Here is a 25,911-nt window from a genome sequence, read left to right on the forward strand (position 1 = left end):
CCAGAACCCATGCAGATTTTTACACTTTTGACTGTGAGTATGTACTGTATGTACCCTAGCCTTTTTTCGTACAGATGAATTGCTATAATTTCATCATTTCAGGAACATTATAATATGACGCCTTAAAATAATATGCGTATCAGTCTGCTCACGTGTGGATACCTGTGACTGCAGTATCTGCAGGGGTGAGAGAGACAAACAAAAGATGAGGAGGAAAAAAACAAGGGGTCTGGCAGAACCACAGTCAGCAGAATACTGATACCAGCAATATGAATTCAAGGGCTCTCATTCTGCTGTATGTCTGAACCCGCACTGATCACTGCAGCGCTCTGGGTGAATACTAATAGGCTCTCTCTGAAGAGTCCAACAGACTGCTTTGCATACAAAGCAAGCGCAGAATAAATGGCAAGACAAACCGCCATTGTTTTTTTTGTTTCGGTGCCGGTGATATCACAAGGGAGTTTTTGTGAGATCAGTAGCAGCCATCGGAACAAGCCAGGCTTGTTCTGCTCACGCTAAAATTAGAGCTGAATCGATACTGAATAGGAAGCTACACGTTTCCTCCCATTACAATGGAGTGCTGTCATGCAAAAAAAACCCCGCAAAAAAACAACCCTATTATTGTTATTTGCATTCATTAGACAATGAATAAATGAACATATTACCACTATAGCATGGCTAAGAGATTAGCTTTCCTCACCTATTATAAATAAGGTTCACCTTTAGTCTGGTTTTTATGGCTCTGCCTGCTTACCCACTTAATATAACCCACACATTTGTCATAATTTCAACTGAAGACGGTGCTGTTAACAGGGATGAAATGACTTAATAGTTTTAATAGCACTATGCTGTTTAACACAGTAGATAGGTAAAATTTCATGATTGGTTTTCTCACCTGACCAGGTAACAGTCTTGTAAACCTTTGTAATGCTGTTCGATTTTAATTTTAGGGTCCTGTATCAGCTTTTTTAAACATTCCAAAGGACGTTTAAATAAAATGTCAGCAAGAACTGCTAAAACAGATGCAGCTAAAATCACAAGAGTCTGTGAAACACTTCCATAAAGAGCTTAAAACCAAAGGAGAACAGAACTGTGTAGCTTCACTGCTGGCTCATATAATTAGGTTTGATTGTGTGCTTTTTAGTTTTAGTGTTCCATCATGGAGGTCGTCTGTATGACCGTTAAAGTGACAACGTGCTGTAGTATGGGAAGAGTAAAGAGAACGGCATCAGTGGCCCTAAAAAAGATTAATGTGGCTCCAGTCCTAAATGTTTATCACTGACTACCTGCCAGGACAATACAACACAATGATAAGTCAGACAGCAGTGACATCAAGTCACTATCACCACTAAAAAAATAAAGGGGATGCTCACTGTGACAGGTTTTTCTAATGGAATTTACATAGAGTTATTTACATACAGTACATCACATTCAACCCCATGCTGATAAATACATGGCAGCTTATATTACAGTTAAAATACATTACTCGTCAACTACATATTTGTGGTTACCAAAATGGGGAGCTGGTCCTCTTAGTGACTGCAAGTTATTGCAGTGTTACTTTAAAATATTTTCTTTAATCAGTGGAAAATGACTGATTTTTTAAAAGATCTCCAAGTTACCTTTAATATGGTAATTTATGTACATTTATACACATTTCACATACATTATTTTTCTCTGATGAAGACAAATTTGCCTCACAGATTGATCACCAATCACTTGTTTTTGGACAGATCAATACAATGCTGACGAGTCCACACACTCTGACAGACATGCACATACTGATGACTGGAACCTAGACATCAGTTATCATGAAATGTAGCGTCAAGTACTATCAGAACGGTCTTGACGACTGAGTATCACATGTAAACACCTACATAACATGCACACCCACGTGGACAGCGTGTTGATTAGATGATTGCACCACCTGATGTTGTGTTGCCCAGAGTGACCAATGACATCATGAATAATTCACAGGATCACAAAAGGCACTAAACTGACACGCATGTGCTCTGCGAAGAAGTTTAAACAAAAGCAGAATCAAAGATGGAGGACGCAACGGAGAAGGGTGTGACTGTCTCCTCCAAACAGGGTGTGAAGAACAAGCATCTAAGGTGTGTGTGTGTCTGTGTGTGAGGGGGATCTGGTTGGAAAATATGGGGACAGGAATGGGGGTACAAGACAGAAAGGTCGGTTGAAGGAGATCAAAAGCTGTTGCCATGACAACAAATGGCAGCTGATGCCGGGGACGCAAGGGGAAAAGTGGGGGGTAGGGGTTTTCTCATCAAAGTATGATCATGTCAAACACATCAAAAGAATATTCATGGCATGCTGTCTACCACACCTCCCCATAAAGCCCAAATAATGCACAAACACATGCTAGTCATGGTCCAGGTGCTGCAGATGGAGACAGACTAATGAACAGGCAGCACAGCCACTAGATAGAAATAAATGAAAAAAAAATGAAAAAGAGTACATCGAGCAAAGAGGAAAATGAATGTACAAGAACAACATCCTAACACTACTTCTCCTTGGTGCATTTGTTTTTGTATCCAATAATATATGACATTATTTGCCTTAAGTCAATGTGCCATAATATATAGACTTTGACATCATCAATGTCATATGATTACATGTTGAACAAAGGTTAATACTGAAAATGAAAAAAACCCAACATTTTCAACATTGTTAATTTTTGACCCACAAAACAATATTCATTTATTTAAAAAGTGAACTGTTAAAAACCTGCGTTAGTGAAACAAAAATAATGAACGAGGACAGAGACAGAAATGAGAAGGTGGAGAGGAAGAAACATGTTAAAGAGCTTCAGATGATGTTCAACTGTTTTTTTTACATGGTTAATACACCTGTGAATGCTGTAGCTTCCTGTCAGTGAATGCAACACATGCATGCATACACACCACGGCTACTTCTAGCAAAAGAAAAAAAATAGTATTTTATCTTTACGTATAGTCATATTAACATCAACAAAGGTGACCCACTGGGAGTCAAATGTCCATTTGAACACACAGACACACACATCTGTAGTTACCTGGGTAAAGATCCCTCTGCTTCCTCTACTTTCGCTGTTCCTGTGCTACATGAGACTCTAAACCTCACTGGAGAACCTCTCTCTCTCTCTCTCTCTCTCTCTCTCTCTCGCACTCTCTCTCTCCTTCTCTCGGTCTCTCTCCCTCCACCTTCTCCTCCTCCTTCTCCCTGCTGCAGTGCAGTCCTCCCCCCCCCCCCCCCCCCACAGCACAGCAGCTGGACAAAAACTGGAACCTGGAGTCAACACGACATGGATCAGGACTCAATAGCATAGAGGTTGGCATGATGTCATCCACATGCACAAAGGTCACAATGAAGGCTTTTAAAAATAAAATAAAATAATTGTTTTTTTCTTATAGAATTTAAATGTATCAGATTTAATTAAATTCTAATACCTGTTGGTTTGTATGTATTTACATTGCATTTTAAGACATTTTCTTGTTGTAGTGTGAAAATATATATATATATATATATATATATATTTTCACACTACAACAAGAAAATGATTTCAATAAATGATTTCAATTCTAATATTTCATCTTTAAGCACCTATATCTCTCCACCACCTGTATTTCCCTGTCTGTCCATGAAACACAGCGAACAGTGAATATACAGTGAACACACACACACAGTGGTATTCAGGTTCAGGTTGTTGTTATCTCTTGTATCTCAAATCAGCTGCCACGGCATAAAACACAAGCATCACACCAGTGTCTCCCTGTAACAGATCAGAGGAGATTGATTTAACTTCCTGGCGAGCTGAATGCAGCATTCAGCATTTAACATAAAGGAAACATGATTTGTGTTTAATTGGACACTTATAGAAAATCCCTGACCACAGCTCCATTGAGTACAGCTTGGTGCTGAATCCTTAAAACACAAACCACCCATGGCCAGCAGAGCTGCTGCTAAATTTAATTGTTAAAGCACTGTTTCAACCAAATGCTTCCTTGGCAAGCAGAGTGGCCTTTACTGAGTTCATGTAACACAGTAAATTAATGCCACTGGGCAAAATGTGTTCTCATCAGCACTAACGTAGCCAAGAACATGTTGTTTTTGTTTGTGCTTTTCTTGTGTTTCCAGATGGAACAGACGTCCATTAAAAAGCCAACTATTAAAAATGGATCTGAATAAAGAGAACAATGCTGTAGGTGGTGCTAATCCTGACCTTATATGAAATTAGCATTTCGTATAAAATTCCATATAGGAGATTAATGCTCATATAGTTTAAATGGTTCTATATTGTTTCGGTTTCAAACTTGCCTGACATGCCTTACAGATGTGGGTTCGAGCCCCAGTAGAACAACATACTCAATCCTCCCTAATGTAAGTCACCTTGAATAAAAACATCTGCTAAAGGTCTAAATGCCTAACATAATTTAAGAAATAAAAAAATAAGGGATTAATCAGACACCTCTTGTCTTGTGGATGCTAACATTGCTAAAACTAACACTAAACAAGATGATTCCCTCAGAGAGAAACCAGAACATTGGTGTTTGGTGAAACCACACACTACTCCGAGGGTAAACATTCAAAATTAAATATATTTCAAACATGACCTAAAGACATGGGTACATGACTGTATTGGGTCGGGGAGAAATGTCACCATGAAACCTCAGTGACCTAGAGTCTGGGTAGAATAATGGGCAGCGCCTGCAGTGAGTGCCTTGCAGAGATTTAACAGCAGAGGAGAAATAAGAATTTCAGTGTGGGGCTGAGGTACATGTCTCTGAAAACTATTTCTATCACACTTCTGCCTATTACTTTCACTCTATTCAGTTTTACTTAGATACTGCTATATAAAATCTCTCTCCCTCTCTCACTCTCTCACTCTTACACACACAGATCCAGACAGATTTGCAGCAGTGAGGACTGGGTTGGTTGTGTGCCTGCTGCTCTGAGCTGACGAATGACTCATCTCCCCTCATCTATCCCACTGGGATGTAGAAACCTAAGGAAAGACAGATCTATGCGCAATACATCAACCCACCACCGCATGCACGGAGATACATGCACACATAAATATGAGCCTGCATGCATGGATACACTGTGGGTTTATCATGTGTGTATTAATACTGTTGTACCCCCTCGCCCCCCCCCCCAAACACACACACTGTTTTACCAGGGATCAGAGTACAGCAGACTCAGCAGCATATAGTTATCTATACAGTACATGCTGAATCATCGCTGTACTTTGTGATCAATACTACTTTAGGAGAATTAGACTTGGAAGCAAACAGTACAAACATCATGAGCCTGAATCTGAACTAAATAACACAACAGGAAATAGGCAAGAACTTCAGCAATGTACAGAGGAACAGGAATTAATGTTTAATTCATATTGTGTTTAGACGCTGTGTTCTTAACATTATGGCCGCAGTCCTAACAAGACAGAAACCCTCAGGTTACTTCCCATATGTTAACTTGACTTTCCTAAGGGATCTAATTATTAGGGGAAAAAAATTAGGCAAAAACCAATAGCATTTTATGCTTCTATTTTTGTTATTGCCTGGCCAAAGAAAGAAAACCCAAAAAGGTATTTAGTGGAACTGTGTTACTGAACAAGATTCACAAAATAGAGTTTTGGAGCCTTGTTTCAACATGATATAAAAACTATTGCCTGTGATAACCTGATAACAATCTTAGGAATTTGCTTTTGAAATCCAATATATTTTTTGTATTTTTTGTCTTCTAATTCTAAAGTAATTGTTGTAATACAGGACATACAGCAGTGCTCTGAGACCGTTAGTACACAACAAGAATGTTAAACATATAAAACATCAACAATTCTCTATGTTTGTTTGAAGATTGATGATCAAAGTTTATATTTCAGTTTCAATGTATAGCACATTAGACAGCAGGGTTGAAAAAACCCATCTAAATTCACTTGTGTTGCAGATAAAGGTGATAAAGGAGATGCCAATGGAAGTTGTGTGTATCTGTGTTATAGTGTGTGTGTGTGTGTGATGTCTGTTTTCAGCCATTGCGTCCCAGAAATAGAAAATCTGAGCTCAGCTCTCGTCTCTGTAGTCCTGACACAGATCTGATGAGACGAGCAAAATCAAATTCCTGCCTTCATTCTGTCTCCTCCGTCCTCCGGCTTCTAAAATTTCTGGCTTTTTTTCTGGCTTTGTCCACACACATAATTAATCTGGTAGGTTTAATTCATTAACCTCTGTGTTGGATCTGTCGATGTGTGAACTGAAGGCCCCAGATGGTGGGGTTAGTTAGACTGAATCTTTAAGAAACTTTGTCCTCTTTGCCCTCAACGTCTGTGCTATGTTAGGATGGATGTTTACCCTGCAATCGTTTATCATAGGGATTCAGCATGTGTGTCTATGTGTGTGTGTGAATGTGTGCCATCGATAAAAGTTGCTGGAAAGTGAAGTCGGCCATTACTTCAGCCTCAGTGACCTTCACTGCTCTAGAGATAAAGGAACAGACAGATGAAGAGCATCACACTGACCAAAGCTGAGCAATGAATAAAATACAACTTTTCCATCTCGGTACATTGTGACTTATTAAAACAAATTATTTTATTGAGCCATAAACTACAGCAGCACCTACTAAGAGTTAAGGTGATTGGCTCCTGGTAATGAGGCCCATTAGAGTTAATCGATTTCACAGGTACTTGGGCAAAAGATGGTGGTATTTATTAAACCCAACAATGTTTGACCATGTGAAAAAAACCCCAAACAATTCTACAAAAATCAATTTATTAGACTGGATGTTAGTTGACTTTGTGTTATTTAGGTACATTTTTAATTAGTCTAAAATGCAAATGGGTTAAAGACTCTAGCAATACTAAAAAGTTAAAGAAAAAGACATCTTAGACAGTTGGCCCTATTTTAGATTGAAGAAAAGGAAGCTTCAGATCAATATTTCTGCAGATCTCCAGTGACCTCTAGTGGGTTTAGGATACAACTACAGCTTATCGTCTTCTACGTAGCAGGAGTAAATCTGTTGCAGGCATATTCAGTCTTCATAGAGACAAACATGCCCTGTGGGGCAAGGGTACCAAACACCATTCCACAATGTGGTCCATTGTTAAGACAATACGAATTATTTCGTGTCTTTTCCTTTCTTTTTTGAAGATATTAGTGTCTACATACAGGGGCTTTATAGACAACACTGAGTAAAAATCAGGGTGACTGACTGAGTTGATTTAAAGAATCACATTTGACATAAAAACAACTTTGTGCCAGGAAAAAAAAAAGTTAAATTATTGACAAACTCACCATAAACTTTACCCAGGAACAGCGTCTTGACGTGGTTGAACTGTGTATCTGAGGCCTCTGGGAGTCTGTAGCTGACCGGAGGGTAGTGATCCAACTGGAAACAAAAATAAAGAACAAGAGAACAAACTTTTTTGATGTAAATACCAAAATGAAAATGACCAAAATTTAACATTTAGATTTGGCATATTTTGATAGCATCACCACATCTAGTAAGCCATTGAATATTTAACCATGAAGAAGAGTCTCATTACAATCAGGATATTCTGCTGCAGAAAAAATACATCGAAAGCTGAATGGCTCTCTCTTGTGGTACAAAATATCAGCGTTGCTCCAAATAACACTCACTTAATAACCCCTCATATAACTCCCATTAATCACGATCCAAGATAGTTTAATAAAAAGAAGAAAAAAAAGAAAGAAAAAAAATCAGTGTTCATAAGGGTTATCCATACAGGAGTTATTAAATGCTCAAAGAAAAGCTTAACTTTCAGTATTTAAACAAATAAAAAAACAAACAAAAAACAAACAACAAAATTAAATTATTTAAAAGTTTCAAGAAAGACGTTTGGAAAGTTAGTTAAATCTGTAAACATTTAATAAAAAAAGGACTGTTTATAATGCTTGAAAAACAGCATAGCGAGCAGAGCTGAAAAACTCAGAACCATCTTGAAATAATTACAAATAATAAACATAATAAAAAAATACTAGGAAATTACCGACGCTGCAGTCATTGTCTGTGTCCTTATTTTCTAGAGACTTTGTGGCAGGAATCAATTTCTAAATTAGTCCATGTTCAACAAACAGAATTAAGTTGGAGTGACCAAAAAAACAAGTCACTTTGTGTCTCTTTCTCTAGTTGCATTTTTAAGGCAGCTGTTCTAGAAATATGGTTTGTACATAATTTAAAATGTCTTTATTTTCTGAATTGCAAAAAGTGGTAGGGTCGGTTTATAAAGTACGTACACTTCCATTTCTCACAGTTTCAGTCCTGTAACACTGCAATACATTATTATAGGATGTACTCCACTCTCACAGTGGCAACGTGAACAGAATTAACAGAATATATAATATTTGAACAAACATTAAATAGACCACAGCATTAAAGAAAACCTCTCATTACAGTTAAGGCTTACCTAGAAACTAAGTAAGAAAGAAAATTCTGTAATATTCCCCATTTAAGGCAGAAGATTAATGATCAGACCTTAATTAACAATATGCTACTTCTCATCTGATGCTGATGAAGGAAGGGAATACATGACTTTAATATCGTTGCAACACAATTATCCTGTTATTGCTGTTTCACTGCGGTCTCTAATAAGCTCGGAGAGCGCAGCCTGTGCCATTGACAGGAATCATTTTTAACTCTTGCAAAATGGTTTTGGTGTGCTTCAGAAACGTACTCAGAGGTACTGTATCTCAGTGCATACAAGTCTGCAGTACTGCACACAAACCATCAGCCACAGCCAGAGAACGAGAGCTTGATTGAAAACAACAAACTCTTGTTGCCGTTGCATCATTGGAGGATTTGTTCCAGTGATGTGTTGAGTGGCTGCTGTGGCCTGTTAGCTGGACTGTCACTAAAGAGCCGAGGTTATTGAGTGGGTGTATGTGTAGTATTTCATGTTCAGCAGAGTCCGCCTATAGAGAAATTCTCTCTCCTGCAGTCTACTAATGCAGTGTGTGAACACACACACATACACACACACACACAGTTGCCCGCACATATACGTACACTGTGTATTCTAATTCCATTTGTTCCAAAAGCCTGGTCTCAGTGGAGCATTGTGTGGGTTTTGTTTTCCACAGTGACTACAGGGTGGGATAATGGGGCACAATTAAATTGCGCTGAGCTTATTTACTTTTATCTGAGAAAACAAATTGGCCGCACAGCCACCGGGGGCGTCGCATGGCCCCAAATCCCACAAAAAGCTCCACAGAGGAAAAAGAGCCAGGAAAGAAATCTCATTTTACCAAACTTTGTCAATTACAACTGCAATTATATGGACACTTACCCGGTGCAACAAAACATTTAAACAACACAACTCTCTCCTTCAAGCACCATCCCTGCCTTTCAGGTTACAACAGCTTACACAAACTCAGTAATCAGAGATCAGGCCAAAGTGGAATTAACAACAGAAAAATATATATTCTCTGAAGTCATAAAATTTTTGTTTATAAGCAAACTAATTTACTGTACATGCAATTTCACTCCTTCCACTTTGTGGCTGCTTTTGTTAATGGTATCCAGTGGTGGAAGTGCAACAGTATGCAAATTTTTATTGTTCATATGAATGAATGGTTTCATATAATGAAGTTAATTACTATCACTGTTTTGTCTGAACACTGCACCGAGGAGAGGAGAGGAGAGTGAAAAGGAACAAGGATGCTTCAGCCTCCAGGAAATTCTCAGTTTCTTATCTCTAAACCCATACACGGAACAGGAGGTCGAGAGTAAACAAAACTGACAAAAAGAGGGAAGAGAAACTTGTTTCATGTTTCACCCTCTGTGTACAGATGTAGAAAAAACATTTCCTCAGAGGTTGGTACATATTTAAATAACGCATTAAAAATTCACATCTGCACCTTGGTTTAAGGAAAAAATAAACTTTACTGGTTTCAGTGTAAACTCTAAATAATTAAAATGTAAACTATGAGATGACTTGATTCCTGCAACACAGCCCAGATCTGGTCCTGGGTCACAGCCCACACTTTTTTAGTCTGTGAGTATTTACCTTTTCATATATGATTTTAGAAATACAAACACATAAACAACCAAAAACAAACAAACCAAAAAAAAATTGGTATATACATATATATATATATATATATATATATATATATATATATATATATATAAAGTTCCTTTGACTGATGTTTCATCTCTCCATCTCGCTGCTTTGATACCCACTTAGATTCCAATTACCTCTATGCCTATTTGTCTTCTCACTTGTTGTTCACCCTGTCTTTAAACTAAATAGTTGCTTGTCTGAATTGCCTCCAAGATTTGCAGCCTGATAGCTGGGAGGCGAGACCTCTGCAGCCTCAAGTAAACACTCTTTACACGGAAATTGAATTTGACCCACTGGCAGGTCCACAGGCATAAGTGATTTTTATTGTTTCTGACTCATCTAGAAGATGGGAAAAAAAAGTATGAGCATGTGGGAAGTTTATTCTGGTTCCATAGAGAAGAGGTTATCACACCTGCCTTATACAAGAAGGTCCTGGGTTCGACCCCCGGAGGAACCACGTATACGTAATGGCGCCTCTGTGTGGCAGTCTGTGTGGGTTGCAAAGAGTCAGACTTTGCCAGTGTGCGACGAATATAGAACTAGAACTTTTTATTTTATTTTAAGGAATAGTGAAAATTGCAAAACCTTAATACATGATCTGGACGTTAGGTTGTAAGGCTTACTGGAAGTTGATGCCATTGTGATAATGCTGTGCTAGTAGCAACCTGCTAAGCGTCATGTTTTACAAAACACAAGCACTGGTTTTCTCTTGTCAAATGTTAAATGTCCGTTTTGTACGGATCTTGTACAAAAGTCGTTTCAATGCATGTTTTTCAAGTGCATTCATGGATCATTGTTCTGAAATATACAAAACTACCAATAAAGGCTGCCAAGATTCAATGTTAAAGTAGTCGATACATTCATGTGAATGATGTTGGTTGTTGGGCCTTGTAATGTGAGGCATCTGCAGTAACTTCACCTGACAAGATCTGACCTAATTCATATCTGTTGACATGCCTGGCTGCATCTGTTCATGGGCGGATGGTTATGATCGCACTTTGACAGGAACTCTGTAATTAAAGATTAAAAGGTTGTATTTATCAACGTTAGATTTACTTGGACACCTCCAGGCTCAACGTCACATCCCCTCACAGTCCTCCATCATAATTCCGTCAATATGTTTTTCCTAAATCAAAATGGCCACACGGGTGTTCCTCTTAAATCTTTTTCCACTCCAAAATGTTTACCTGCAGCATTCGGTGATGAATGGACTTAAAGGAGCAGTGCTTTCTAAAGTAAATCCTGACCCGACGTGAGTGCTGAACTGTGGCCGCACATTTTAAAAGTTCAGTCACACCCCAAGAACAGGGCTGAACATTGATACCATCAATCTAAATACAACTACGTTGCAATCAAGGCTGTGTGTGTGTGTGAGGGATGAGCAAAGGGCCTTACACTCGCTCCAATCACTTTCCACGCCAGTAAAAGAGGAATGTGTTGCGTTGAAGTGCTCCCACTGGTGTGATCAGCGGCTGCAGGAGGTGATTTGCTCAGAAAATGAGGATGATTTCCATTGAATGTTTCAGTTTAATTTTCTTGCTGTCAAAATTTTTCACTGCAGTGCGTGGACATGCGTAATGAGATTCCAGTGTGAATAAATAAATCCATTGCCTGATGTCTACTCAGTGAGGGAGGAGAAGCTGGAGATGCATGTAGAAGAGCAGAGGCAATGATTATCCCCCTCGCTCCAGTCAATATTTAATCTTTCTCTGATGAAGGCGACGGCTATAATACACCTGTAATTACCACACCAGAAGAAGAACTCTCAAACACAATATAATATATTTTAATGTTCGCTATCTATTACAGTTTATATGGTACTTCTCTACTTCTAATATCCTACAACTCGGGCAGACAGATAATCCCATAACTAAGCACTGACATTAAAGCTAGTTTTATACTGTAAATATTTAATCATTCTCTATTTAGTTCAACCCAGACATGCAGTTATTAGTCGTAGAATTTCAATCCTCCTGAATACCAAGTTTGCCTTTAAAAGTAGGCAGTGATTAAACACATTAACACGCCCAATCAAACAACTTTATTTAATTTCTTCCAGTTTCATGCTGACGAACCAATCTATTTGGACGATTATGTTCACTTCAGTTAAATTAATAATTGTACTTCTATCCCCTCAGTCATTACTGTGTCCCCTTCATAACATAGAATTCATGCATAATCAAGTCAAATTGGCCCAAAATAACTCGGATTATGTTTCATGGGTAACATGTAGTCCACAACCAAGGCATGAATAAATGGATAATGAAGATAAAATCAAAGTCTGTTGATGTCTGCAGGGAAATCAGGTCAGTGTAAATACCACCACCTCAAAAAGTGTGTTCACACTGCCGTGAACTTAACTTGTAACTAGTTTATACGTTATATAAAATCTCTACAAAAAGATTTTTTAGCAGTAGAGGAGTGAGTGTCGTTCATCTTTCTGACAGTTGGACGAAAAGTCCACAAGTGAATGTGTGATTGATTTAGACAGACACTTAATGATGCACTGTGTGAGTTTAACACAGTGGATTATGGTGCGGTAATAATGTGAAATGCATGAATTGATTGCATCTTGACACATCAGCTCATATTTTAGAAACTTTTTATGCTTTTTGGTAATTTCTCCACATAGATATACAGTACTAGATCAGTGTGGCTCAGATTTTTCCAATCTTTTCTGCTGAATCTGCTTCACCCGCTCTGAAGCTGGTGTCTTTGGTTTTTCTAACTGTGACTGTGGTCATGTTGACAGTGCTGGCATTTATTTCCACAAGTTTCACGCTGCTTTGCTGTCAGAGCATCTGCTGCAGAAAACTTGACAGTGAATTTTATACAGCGTTTTGCTTATGTTTTTGGACACAGTTAAGAACGTGCGCCTTTGTTCTTTGGACCGTTAACTGAGACAAATTGAAAAATAATGAGAGTTCCTCCACTCAGGGAATATGTTTTTTTTTTTTACACTTTCATCATTTTCCAATTTTCTCTCCTTCACTTAGCTTTAGCAGCCAACGTGGCTTGTAATGTCCTTTGAGAATAACTAGATCAGTACAGTTTGAACTGTGTGAACAGTAAATTAACATGTTCATAACTGTCTGTCCATCATATCCTGTGCATATATCTAACAGTTAAGGAGAGTTTAGTCTTTTATGAGGTGTCCACCTAAATCCCAATGTGGGATTTAGGTTGATTCCATATAGAAGAGCATTAACCAGAGAACCACCATGTGGCCAAAACTGCGGTTCTACTTTATTTTAGTTATACATTTTAATCTAATACATTATTTGTTTCTGTGTAAAAGTGATATTAATATTTTATTACCAACCACTGAGCGACCCACAGCGGCCTACATCAAAGCATTTAAGGCCAGAAAATGTTTCTTAAAATAGCTTTACTAGACTCCCACTCTCTCCTTCTGACGCTTCTGATGCTGACTGTACTGTATTGATTTGCCCTAAGCTGCACAAAGATAAAAAACACAACTACACACAGGGCCCAAGGAATATATATATATATATATATATATATATACACACACACACACACACACATATATATATATATACACATATATGTATATATATATATATATATGGACAACCATGCGCATATACACACATGCTCTTAACACCTGCATCTTCTCTGGAACAAACACACAAATCAATTCTGGCTCACTTTTGCTATACTTAACCTGTCTACTGGAAGTGGATTAACAGGGGCAGAGGACAAGCTGTTCCATCACAGTGGATACAGAACAGGACATTACGGTCTTCTTTGACTTACTGTGCTATATTTGGCTAAAGCCAGATGACAGAGCGCCCTTGAGAACAACATGTGTGTGAAGGTGCTGGTGTGCTGGGTCTTTACCTGGATGGTGATGCTTCTGTTAACACGGGACATGTTAATGCTATGAGGCTGCCCGTTGGCCAGGTTTCTCTGATCCACTTCAATAGAATAGGGCTCGTGCAGACCGCCTAGGTTGTACCGCACCTGCAGGGAACCTAGGGAAAATCAAAGTTGTTTTATGGCTGTTGAAACCTTTTCATCATCATTTTTCTAAGCAGTGGCTTTAAATGATGAGTTCATCTGATCTCATCTTTTTACATATAACTTTGTAGTAAGAGGTCATCAAGTCCTTGTTGGCTCTAAACACAGTATAAAAACAAACAGACAAACGTGTGTAAAACTAAGCACAAAGCCTGAACCACTGAACACCAGCAGAGTGGTTTCCTTTAATAAATATCAAAATGATTTAAAACCCTGTTTATTGTTTATAAACTTAAAAATGTCAATAATAAGTTAATTAAAAGACCTTAACTCTAGTATCCCCTTAAACAGCTATATACAACCTAGTTTAATGCAATTTCTATGTAATACTATTGTTGCACTGCATTTGTGATAATATTTTGAGCACATTCTAAGGTGAAAATGAAAGAGTCAAAATTAAGCTTTTGATATTTAAAAGGAATCAAGCTAGAATTGTTAGAAATGTTGTAGAAAACTTAAAATCACGCAAAAATTGCACATATGAACAAAGAGTTATTTATTTAATGTCTCAGTACGATTTTTTTGCTGTTGTATTCTAGTACTTATCATTTGCTGAACACTAGATGGCAATGTCAACTTTTTATTACTTTTATGTTGTCATAGTACTTTTCCTCCAGTCAGCCACAATTTGAAAAGCTGTGAAATGTGAAGCATTTACAGATTTAACATTTCAACACTGCAAACTGTCAAAGTGCACTGTTATCACAGCCATCAGAAAAGCAGCTTTTCCAGCAATGACACATATTACCACAAGAGATCAACACCCGCCCCTGTATTTGTGGTCGTGTACCAGTGTGTGTTACCGTTCTGCCTGAGCACCAATGCCAAATACTCCTGCGTCTTGGAGCTGATGTACATCAGAATAGCCGGGGAACTGGACGTGCTGAAACTTAAAGCGACCTCCTCTTTGGTCAGATTCACTTCATGTGATGTCAGCTGGTGTGTCAGGATCCTGGAGTCCTGACTGGCTCCTGCAATTGCCTCCGGCAGGAAGTTGTACTGAATGAGAGTACCAGCCTCAAAGAAACCCCCAACATCTAGATAAAAAACAAAAAAACAAAACAACATGTGAATACATTCATCATCTTTCCCATTCTCTGGAGCAACTAATGCACACAAGGCATGGCATTTTTTCAAGACAAAAAGGTGTCAAAAAAAATAACAACAAAACACACAGCTCTATCCTAAAAAGCATTATTTTGGTTACAATGAAACCCAACACTCTGATCACAATCGTCCGTCACTTGTAGCCACAGGCTTACAACCACAAAAACAAATGACTGAACTGTGTTTAGAGATTTGACTCAGTTTTTAAAACATATTTCACCTGATATTTACTTAAACATTATCACATCTGTATTTTTATATTTCATTCAGACCATTTCATAATCACTAGAGGAGATGGAGCCAATCCCAGCAGTCATGAGGTCAGGGCGGAGTTACAGCCCGGTCAGTCTGATGTCCATGACAGGACCATGTACGGAGATAAACACATTTATACTCATACACATATACACATATTTATGCCTATATCAAGTGACAGAAGACGAGAACTTGAAGAAGGCCAAGAAACACTAGAAAAACATGGAAACTTGAAACATGAAAAACACTAACCTCTTTTGCCTCTGTGTCGCCCCCTATTTGTATATTTCAATTTTATTTCCTATCTGATCTTGACCAGCTCTTTTGCAACGACTGATTTTGAGTATGCAGTGAATTTAAGGAAAGGGAGCGACAGCTGAGAAGCGAGGAACCTCTCAGACACCACAGCGTAGACACATTACACAGCCAGAGAGAAAAAAACAGATGCATTAATACGGCTGTGTTCAGGAGGTGCAGTAAAACGAGTGCTAAAATTGCTGCGCTCTCAATGCACTAAATGGTGAATGAAGAAAAGGATTGCTGTGCTCAAGCATTTGAAACCAAACAATGCATTGTTTACCAGTACATTAACAGGTCTAATGGGATATTCCAGCCATTCCAGGAGGCTTATTGATTCTGGTAATCAAGTGTGGAGGAGAGGGGGCCTTATTTTTCTATACTTCTGTCATACTGCTGGTGTTGGCATGTGTGTGTGAATGTGTGTGTGTGTTTGTGTGAGCTTGTAACAATCACTGCCTTTCAGTTTACAGAGAAGATAAAGGACACAACATGCGTGAAATTAAAGAGAATAGAATGGATACGAGGGAGACATAGCCTCGGGATCTCGGTGTGTGTGAGTGTGGGTGTGGGTGTGTGAAATATGCTTGGACATGTTTGCCTACCCTTGGTCACAGCAGAGAGAATGTATAACTACACACTTTACAAGTGTAGAATACTAAGTGAAACTACTACTTTCAAATGCTTCTTATTTTAGAGCTTGGCTTCACCCATCCACTCCCGCTGGACACAGTACAATAAATACTTCAAGCTACATTACTTGAATCTAATAGAAGGCTTATTACCAGAAAATGGGAGAGTTCTCTGACTGGAATTGTTGTATAGGCAAATCTTTGCCTCCACTGAAGTGGGATATAAATTCATCTGTTTATTCTGCTCTGTGCTGATGTAATTCCAAACTTTAGTAGGAGGGGGAGCACGGGTGGGGGTGGGGGTGTCGGGGGGGAGGGTCTAAACACAATCTGCGTTGTCAGAAGTTCTGAATCATCCTGACAGAGAAGCTTTTTCATAAAGCTTTTTGTTGCTGATATTCAACGGAGTCCCGTCTAACGTGGCCATGTCATGAATTATCATTAGCAGCTGTCAATGCTAACCATATACATTCATCTGTGTCCAACTGACTGTCTCACCAACCATCTCCAGGTCCTTCCACATATCCTCTCTGGAGTCTTCTTTAATTCCTCTGCCTGGCAGGTCCATCTCCAACGTCCATTGTCCAATGTCTTCACTCTCCGTCCTCAGTACATCTTAACCCTTGCCTCTGCTTGTTTCATATCCTGTCCATACTGATCGTTCTCTGCTCATCTTAAGCTCTTCTACTGTCCAGCTCTGTCTCCTATCTTTTAAACTTTGCCAAAGCCTCCAAACAAGAAGCCAAAAAAAAAACTTTCTTAATAAATTAAAAAAACAGAAAAGCTAATTTCCACAAGCTTGGTGCAGATTGTTGAGGCTATATTAATTATTTGGTTCAGTATTCTCATTCCTGCAGAGTAAAAAACCAGGTAGCCAGTCCAGAGAGCCACAGTAACACAGAGAACCGTCTGTCAGTGTTAGAGAGAATGAGAAAACTCTGCTGCAGGGCAGAAGCTTTTCATGTTTGTGTGTTTTAAAGTCAGCATGTGGTGAAGTTGTCCAAAAAGGGGAATGTGGCCAAGCATGCAGACCTCCACAGGTAACAGAAGTCTGTGTGTGTGTGTTTATAAGTAAGCACACACACGGTGGCCCTGCTGTAACCCCTCAAGGGCAGAAAAGCTGGAGAATGAGAGAGTATTATAATATTACAGCGAGGTCCCCAGAGCATTGTGTAAATATGGGTACAATGGAAATGCACTGTGCAATCATGGCTGGTTTCATGCATTTTTCACCTGCTGAGAGAACAGGGAGAATAGGGCGAGATAGAGGGGGAGAAGATTCAGGGTAAAAGAAAAGGAAAAGCTGAGGAGAGGCAACTGGTGGAAGAAAGAGTAGCAAAGAAAAAAATGGCTTTAGAATAAAAGAGAAAAAAAAACACAAAAGGGGACAGAGAAAGAGGAAAATTATATTAAGAGAAGAAAAGAGTGGTGGAGAAGCCAAGGAGCAAAATAATTGAGGCGATGAAGAGAAAGGAAACAGACACAAGGGTGTGCTCTTCCCCTTCGTTTGCCTCTATCTGTATCTCTGTCAGTTTCCCCCCCAACTCATAAAAATATAAACATAGGCAGAGAGATCATAAAATAAAAAGGAAATTCATTTAATTCTCCTGAAATGTTTGATGGTTTATGACAGAATTCAACAGAAGTCTCTTCATGACAGTGTAACCACAACACATGTACACAAACACAGGTTTCACCTGACCCTCTGCTATGAGCATAGTTAACCCCCCAACCAAAAAAAAAACAACAATATTCGTAATAAGGTAAGGACTCTAATTATTTCACGTCTCAGATACAAACAGGCAGAAAGCCCAGACAGCAGCTTCCCTGGGGGGTTTAGAAGAACTTGTTTAAAGAAAGTACAACTTAAATAATGCATCTAATGAATCTGCAGGAAGTAAACATGATGCTTTAGCAGCAAGAAACAGCACAGAATAAAATCTGAATTCTTTCATTCATCACAAAGGAGCTTTAAATACCTACAGCTCGGGCTCAATTTGTGAAGCGACTTTGTTCTTTTATTTATTTATCTTTTTTATTGAAATTCTGATCCCTCGGCTGCACATCTACAGCATATTAGAATTCAGCGAAGGCAGCAGGGAACTGTTGGGTAAGCACAATATCAATATCAATCGATGCCTTTTATCACAGGCTCAAATAGTTTCCAAACAGATAGCACTAAACTGAAGGCGAAGGGTGACGACAGTCAACAATGCTACAAAAAAGTAAAAGTGTGGTTGGACAATTCCAGCTTATTGAAATCTACCTACTTCAGCAGTAACCCCCGTGATATGAGACTGTGGAAGAGTGAGCTCGAGATAAAACGCTGGTTGAAGTTGCTACATGTAGTAAGCCACAAAAATGAAGCCTCACTGCTTCCTCTTTAAATTCAAAGCAGAGGGTTTGTTAGTTAGAGGAGAGAGATAAAATAAAAAAAGTTCGACACCTTTGCAAAGTTAAAAAAACGTCCTGCAGGGGTTGTGAAAGGTAAGCATATAAAAAAAAACATCAGCAGACCCACATGGAGGAAAATCAATTTGTCTCGCAAACCAAATTGTGAAAATGAGGAGCAGTCGCCGACACTTTCAGCGACATTTATAGTCCTGAGATTCAATCTTCAAATCCTTATTCACTGTGTTTAATCAGTGCAGGAGTCAAATATTAGTTTACTTTTTTATTTTTTTATCAGCTCCACTTGGCTTCAGTCAAAACGTGATATGACATTTGGAGTATTAATACATAGATGATCATAGTATTTGTAGAAAAGTCTCCAGTGAAAGGTCCATCACTGGGTGACATGGAGACAACCAACCATTTAAGAAGAATATCCAAACTCCATACGGAAGGAAAGTCATTACAATCAGGAATTTAACCTAATCTTCTTGCTCTAAGGCAAGAGCACGAACCAAATCTCCACTGTATCCCCCACCCCTTGTACTTTACCAAGTTGTGCTTTTTCTCATGGTCCTTTTGAAGAATGACCCTAAAAATGTTAACCTGCTGCTTAGTTTATGAGAGAGTAGTAAAATAAACACAAGGTGTTGTTACCCTCATGATGTCCCAAATGCTGACGATAGGGTAAAAAAAAAATTCTACGGGGCAAAACAGACAGCGTCACTGTGACACTGTAAATTACTGTATATAAACTGCCTTTTACTACAGGGTCACTGTGATCCCAAAGGCACACTTTCCTTTTTTATTATAAAACCACATTTTTTCAATCCACGTACCTCTGGTGCAGAATGGCCCATCGTAGGCCGTTGTACTGCAGTCACACAAGTATCCATTGTACTTCTCCACACACTTTCCTCCATTCCTGCAGTACATTCCAAAACTGGTGCAGTGGCCTTGGCAGCCAGGCTTGACCCCCGGTGTGACCTTGGCCCGCTCTTCGAGATCAAGTGTAATTCCGTTCATCCGCAGGGCTCGGATACATCCCAGGAAACCTCTCTGTCCTCCTGCAGCACCTATGGAGTAGTGCAGGTTAGATAAGAAATAAAAAACAGTTTCTCTGTAAAGAGCTTCTTTATGAGTTCTCAGACACAGTATTATTCTGCAGCCTACAGAAACCCACTGGTGTTGTGCTAATTGCTCCAGCTGTGATGCTGCTCTTGGAACAACCTTCAGCTCATTTAATTCCCCCCCCAACTAATAGGAACAAGCCAGTGAACGGTGTTTGTTAATGAAAACCTTACTAGCACACTCTGCGAACAGATGAATGGATGAATGCATGTAAGGAACATTCTACAGTGGAACACTGGACCCCACGCTGCATACATGATTTGAATGAGTCAATGTGAGCATTAATGCTTAGCCCTGCGGTGTCAATAGCCATTCCTCTAAAGTGCTTCCCTCGTCATTCTGGCCGTGCACCATTACAGTCTAACTACCCATTAGCTCGGACAGAGACGGGGTGTTAAATAGATTAATGTGCACCTAAATGACTATAGAAATAAACACCCTCATAAACAGACACCCGTAGGTATAGACCCAATGTACACAAACACAGCCACACAGCATGCTTACACTGCCACACACACACATGCACGTGTGCACAAACGCCCACACAATCATTAACAACAGCCAAGGGGCATTTTGGTTATTAAATTCCCAATTGCATCTCTTGAATTACAGAATTGAAGATGTGTTAAGGAAAGCTGGGCATTAACTCTCACTCCTACGTTTACCTCCTGCAGCTTTAGCCATCTTTAAGGACGCAGCAAAGATGAGGTTACATAGTCAAGCTAATATGTTTTTCACACATCAGGATGCAGGGGCAGTGGGGCGGAGGATCACAGGTTTCCTCCACGTTCCGTTGCCCACCGAGGATTTGACTTTTGGGAGAATGGTTAATTAAACTACGCTGTAGCGCTGATTGGCTTGAGGTTTCTGCCACATGTTTACTCAGGTCTAAATCAGTGTGTGATTAACTGGACATCAGGCTGTGAGACCTACAGAGACCAGCGCAGGTAAACACACGCACACTGACTGACTCACAGCTGAAGTAACTCAAGGTTTTTCACAGATATATTCTGTTCAGGGACAAACAAACATTTTGTGTTACAGTATCTTCATCCTTAGTAATTACAGTTTGAGTAATTTTGACTAGTACTTGTCAAAATCATTTCAGCAGCATGTTTAAAAAATAATTACATTTTTACATTTCTGTTTCTGTGGTTACCATACCGTACTACTACTTTACCAAAAAGCTTTTTAGGAGCTATTTTCTAAAGCCATTAGAAAGTTATTTCTAGTTCAGTTTATTTTGAAGATGGCTGACGGGCTGATTGATGCAGCTTGTTTTTAAAAGAATGTTAGGTTTATATTGAATTTACTGTCAGATTGAGATATAAGGATTTTGCCATAATGAGATTGGTGTTACATGCATACTGTATATTAAATGAGATTTAAAAAATCTTTAACAACTAACCGGTCACTGGTCAGTTTAACAAATACAAATGTGATGCAGGAAAATACATAAATGTGGAAACGAGGTAATGGAGCAATTAAAAAACTGAAACAAACGAATGTTGTGATGAGTCCAGGACAATATTGAGTAGTAAACATTAATTTACACTAATATTTATTAATATAGATTGTTATAGTGCACACACACACACAATCACACACATACTGTGTTTTTGGCAAACTACAAAGAAAATAAGCCATAAAATGTGACCTTTTGCCTCTCACTGTGGGAATGAGTGTGTTGTTGGCTCCACATTATTGAATTTATTCTGTATTAATGAGCAAACACACAAGGGAAGGCAAAAATATTCCAAGCTCTGTTGGGAAAACCTGGCCAAGCTCCAGCATGGAGAGGAATACCTGGTGCAACAATTATAACGTACACATCAGGACTGCCCTGTTTTATTTCTACTGTTCTTAGGTAATTGTCACAATTCATCTGAATTCTATTTTGTTTTTTTGTCGGTTCACGTATTCTAAATGTCATTTGAAAGAACTTTCTAACCCACTGGCATTTCCAGAGGGAAAATAATGTTACAGAAATTCCATTTCCCTTTTTGGCTTTTGATGCTAATTATTGGATTGCTTCAGCATGAAAATGCGTTTGCGATGTTTTGTAGCAAAATAAGTGAGCATTTACAATTCACCTGCACTAATCTGGTTACGCTTTTATCACCATTAGTGTGACACTCAAGATGAATTGGACATGAATTGAATTTGAAAAAACATTGCAGGTTGTGTTGTGCTGTAACAACAGAACAGATCATTCCAAGAACATGAACTCATTTACATGTTACCTACTGTCTTGGCAGGTGAGCGAGGCTGGTTTTCCTGTGGTGCATGCAATGGATTAAGACATGCAAAAAGACAGGCCCGATGGGAAGCAGAAAAGAAAAGAAAGAATGAAAGAAAGAAAACCAAAACAACTCAACTGTTATGGAAATAAATCATGCAAAATCATAAAGATAATTTCTGATAGAAGACAATAATCAAAGCAAAAACAAAAGGACAGATGGAGACATTAAAGGCATAAAATCTGTGGAGATTTAAAGTAATGTGCATGTATGAAGTGAGCTGGAGAACTAAAAGTTAACAGTGTGAAGTAAATGACAGCAGGCTGATGGTATAACATTGACTCTCGAGGCCATTATAGCAAATGAGCCACTGTGCAGTAAACACTAAACCAATCAAAAGCTTGATGAGGAGCATATTGATTGAGGAAGAGAGAGGGAGATGGAGAAGATACAGCAACAGACCGAGGTGCAGAAACATACAGACCTCACTCTCTCTGCTAATCTCTTAATCAAACACAAAAAGATCTCTATCTTTTCGCCGTGTCAGAGACTCTAGAGAGTCTAAGCCACTCTCCTCCAGTGTCTGGGTCAGTCACTCTGTGCTGGACTTTACTTTCCCAAATCCATCCTCAAATAAGGATTAACCAGAGATTATAAATAAGATATGAGAAGGTGCTGCATAAAGAACTTCCCCAGTTCTTTTCTGATATATATATATACTTGTTTTATCTCTCTCTCTCTCTCTTTTTTTCTTTTTTTTTTTTTTTTTTAATCTTCATTGTGATTTTAAGATGGTAAATATTATTCAGTCTGGTCTTTGGAGTGATGTGTTTATGTGAGGTCAGTGTTTGTACTGAATGAAGGAATATTCTGTTAGATATAAATCCACCAATAACAGATGTCTATAAACCAGCACCAGGCAAACAAGTTTGATCAAATTTTTTTAACTTGTGGTCCACATCTGACATCCAGGATATGGGCCACAATGTTGAACCAACATTAACCCTCTTTTGGAATAATGTTTGCTTCTACTTGTTGTCTTTCCAAGATAAGACAAAATATGATTAGAAATGTATGAGTTGCTGTTTGGTGGCCATTATGTTTCCCAGCTGTGAGTCACACAGTGACAGCACCTTTCTTGTCCCTCTCTCCGTTTCACTAAATGAAAGTACAAATACACCGGGAGGCAAATTGGGACATGATAAGGTGAGGATGTTTCAGCAGAAGTGATGAGACGATGAAATTACATTATAAACGGGGATCGGGGGTTGAGGCTATCACATCAGGGGCCCCTGATTGGAATTTAGAACAATCTCTTTATGGGTGGGGCTTGTCTTCCTCCATGATATGGAAGGAAATGTGGTCTGCCTCAGCACTTCTCCCTCTGTCTGCAAATACATAAAACCATATTTGCACCTCCCTTTCCTGTCGCCCCATCGCCTCACCCTCCAGCTTGTTTTATTGACAGCTCAGCACTAAGTGTAAACTAAAGCAAAGAGCTAAAAGCCTGGGGAGTTAAGTGGCCAGATTTGCCATTTGAGCAATCGACCAAGAAAGGTTTGTGTGGATGTAAATACAGCCACGAGTGAAAAAAAACAAGACATTTTTTGACAACATAAAGGCATTAAAATACAATTAAAAGGACTTCTTCTGGTTAACTGTTGTGAAAAAGAATGAAAGGCAAGGGATTAATATCTTTGTTCTATAATAGTTTCTTAATCCAGGGCTAAAGTTATTACAGCCTGACCTCTACAAGTTAATTAATAACAGAATCAAAATCAAGCTTCCTTTTTGACTTTATCAAACCTATGATCACATGCATGGATGAGTTTCTGAGGCCCACGCGTCTGGATCAGGTGTATCCGTGAGGGGGCATTAGATTAACATTAAATTAATTAACAGTAGCTGTGACTAAGCCCCTTAAGAAAGAACATTGATTTTCAGGAAAAAAGGCTGCTACATCTTTAACTTATGAAGCAATCACACGTCCAAACCGTGAATGTCTGAATCTGGAGCAGCTTTAATGAAGATACAGATAGTACTGAAAGTTTTTTAATTAAAAGTTCAACGTAATTACGGTGACAATGAGTGACGCATAATCTGCATAGTTCTGCTTTTCACACATCAGAGCTTATAACTGCGCTGCGTTTGTCTCAGTGAGCGTGCCACCTACACAGACATGTCTAAATTGCAATCGGATGTGTGCATGAGTCAACCCTGTGTGAGGAAGTGTGCCCGTGTCTTACCCACGTAGAGCTGACTGAAGAGCTCCAGCCGAGTGTGACCCTGCGCGGGGGCAAGTCGAGAGGCCCAGTAGGTCTGATCCAGCTGGAGGACGGCCTCCTTCACATTCCGCTCAGCCATGACGCGATGCCACTGGTCATCATTGAGGGGCATGGCTGAATGCACTGTTAGCTCCACAGGCCCGTTTCCAACATCGAAGGAGAAAGACACCACCTTGGGAGCTGTAGAAATGGTACAAGAAAAGAGAAATTTGTTACTAAAGTTGTTTTAAAGCTACACAACCCCCCCCCCCCCCCCCCCCCCTTCTCATAACTCCTCGTATCGTCATAGTCCACTCTGCAGGTAAATATGTGTTCAATTTCTAATCTAATGGCTCATTTGTTTCAAGGCCATTCATTTGGCTCGTATAGATTTCAGCTTTGCAATACAAGGCTGCTCACAGCTTTGGATGGGACTAATCCCACCAGCAGTCGATACATGCCAGGAACCGCTGGCTTTGCATGACATAAAGTTGTATTGCTGCAGTTTTCAGGCTTTTTAAACTCTTTCTAAATTGTAAAGCATTATTTTGTTTTTATAGTGAAAGAGAGAGAGAGAGAGAGAGAGAGAGAGAGAGAGAGAGCATGGACATAAAAACAGGGAAGATGAAAGTGGGACTTTAGATGAAAGTGTATGATTCGTTTTCTCCATGATTAACTTTTATGTGCTTCAAATGAGGGGATTTCACCATGCACCTCTATGGGGGTTTGTTTTGCTCAGGGTTATGTGGAATTAAAGGCGAAATCAGGCAAATTTGAACACAAAGTGCTGCTGTTTGAGGTCGCAGAGGACAGTCAGCAGGACAGTCAGCAGGACAAAGTAACATCTGGACCAACATTAAACACAGCTGTCCCATTAGTCCCAGTTTTTTGGAGATAAAAATCATGGTAGCAGATTCGGAAAATGTGCATAAAATTAACATGCTCAAAATATCATTACAAGTGTCTTGCAACATAAGCTCTATCCTCACATGAAAGCAGTTTGCCCACTTTAATTAACTGTTATTCCAACATGTACCTGTAAGATTGGCCAATAGTGGGCATAAAAGAGCTGTTTTCCAACTCAGACAATAAAAAATTTAACAGATCTCAGACATCAATTTCTATAGGAACTGTACCAACTTGGAAAAGGAAAAGGAAACATAAAACAAACTTTTTACCCTCTCTACAACTGACTTCATTTGTGAACATCCACTCAATCGATAAATCGATACAAAATTAGTGTGGAATTATTTGCCTTAAGAACCTAAAAGTTATATTTAAGCTATAAGCTATACTTCAAATATACAGGGAGTGCAGAATTATTAGGCAAGTTGTATTTTTGAGGATTCATTTTATTATTGAACAACAACCATGTTCTTAATGAACCCAAAAGACTCATTAATATCAAAGCTGAATATTTTTGGGAGTTGGAGTGGGGCTTTTTTAGTTTTAGCTATTTTAGGAGGATATCT

At 39.0% G+C, this 25,911-nt stretch overlaps 1 protein-coding gene across 4 annotated transcripts in view; it reads right to left on the reverse strand.

Annotated features, from left to right (window-relative positions):
• Positions 1-25,911, reverse strand: part of cntnap2a (contactin associated protein 2a) — a 241,864-nt gene that overhangs the window by 7,713 nt on the left and 208,240 nt on the right. For all 4 annotated transcript variants that reach the window (XR_003049312.1, XM_025054369.1, XM_008307446.3 and 1 more), the window contains 5 exons: positions 24,422-24,640; positions 19,644-19,880; positions 14,926-15,159; positions 13,943-14,076; positions 7,290-7,383 (listed from right to left, as the gene is read on the reverse strand). Coding sequence is in view for 3 of the 4 variants with exons in the window: in XM_025054369.1 (XP_024910137.1) it covers positions 7,290-7,383; positions 13,943-14,076; positions 14,926-15,159; positions 19,644-19,880; positions 24,422-24,640 (918 nt within the window). In the remaining variant the exon portion in view is untranslated. The remainder of the gene's footprint in view (positions 1-7,289; positions 7,384-13,942; positions 14,077-14,925; positions 15,160-19,643; positions 19,881-24,421; positions 24,641-25,911) is intronic.

Source organism: Cynoglossus semilaevis, chromosome 3 (assembly GCF_000523025.1).
Source record: "Cynoglossus semilaevis isolate Cse_v1.0 chromosome 3, Cse_v1.0, whole genome shotgun sequence".
In the NCBI taxonomy this organism is placed as follows: Eukaryota; Metazoa; Chordata; class Actinopteri; order Pleuronectiformes; family Cynoglossidae; genus Cynoglossus; species Cynoglossus semilaevis.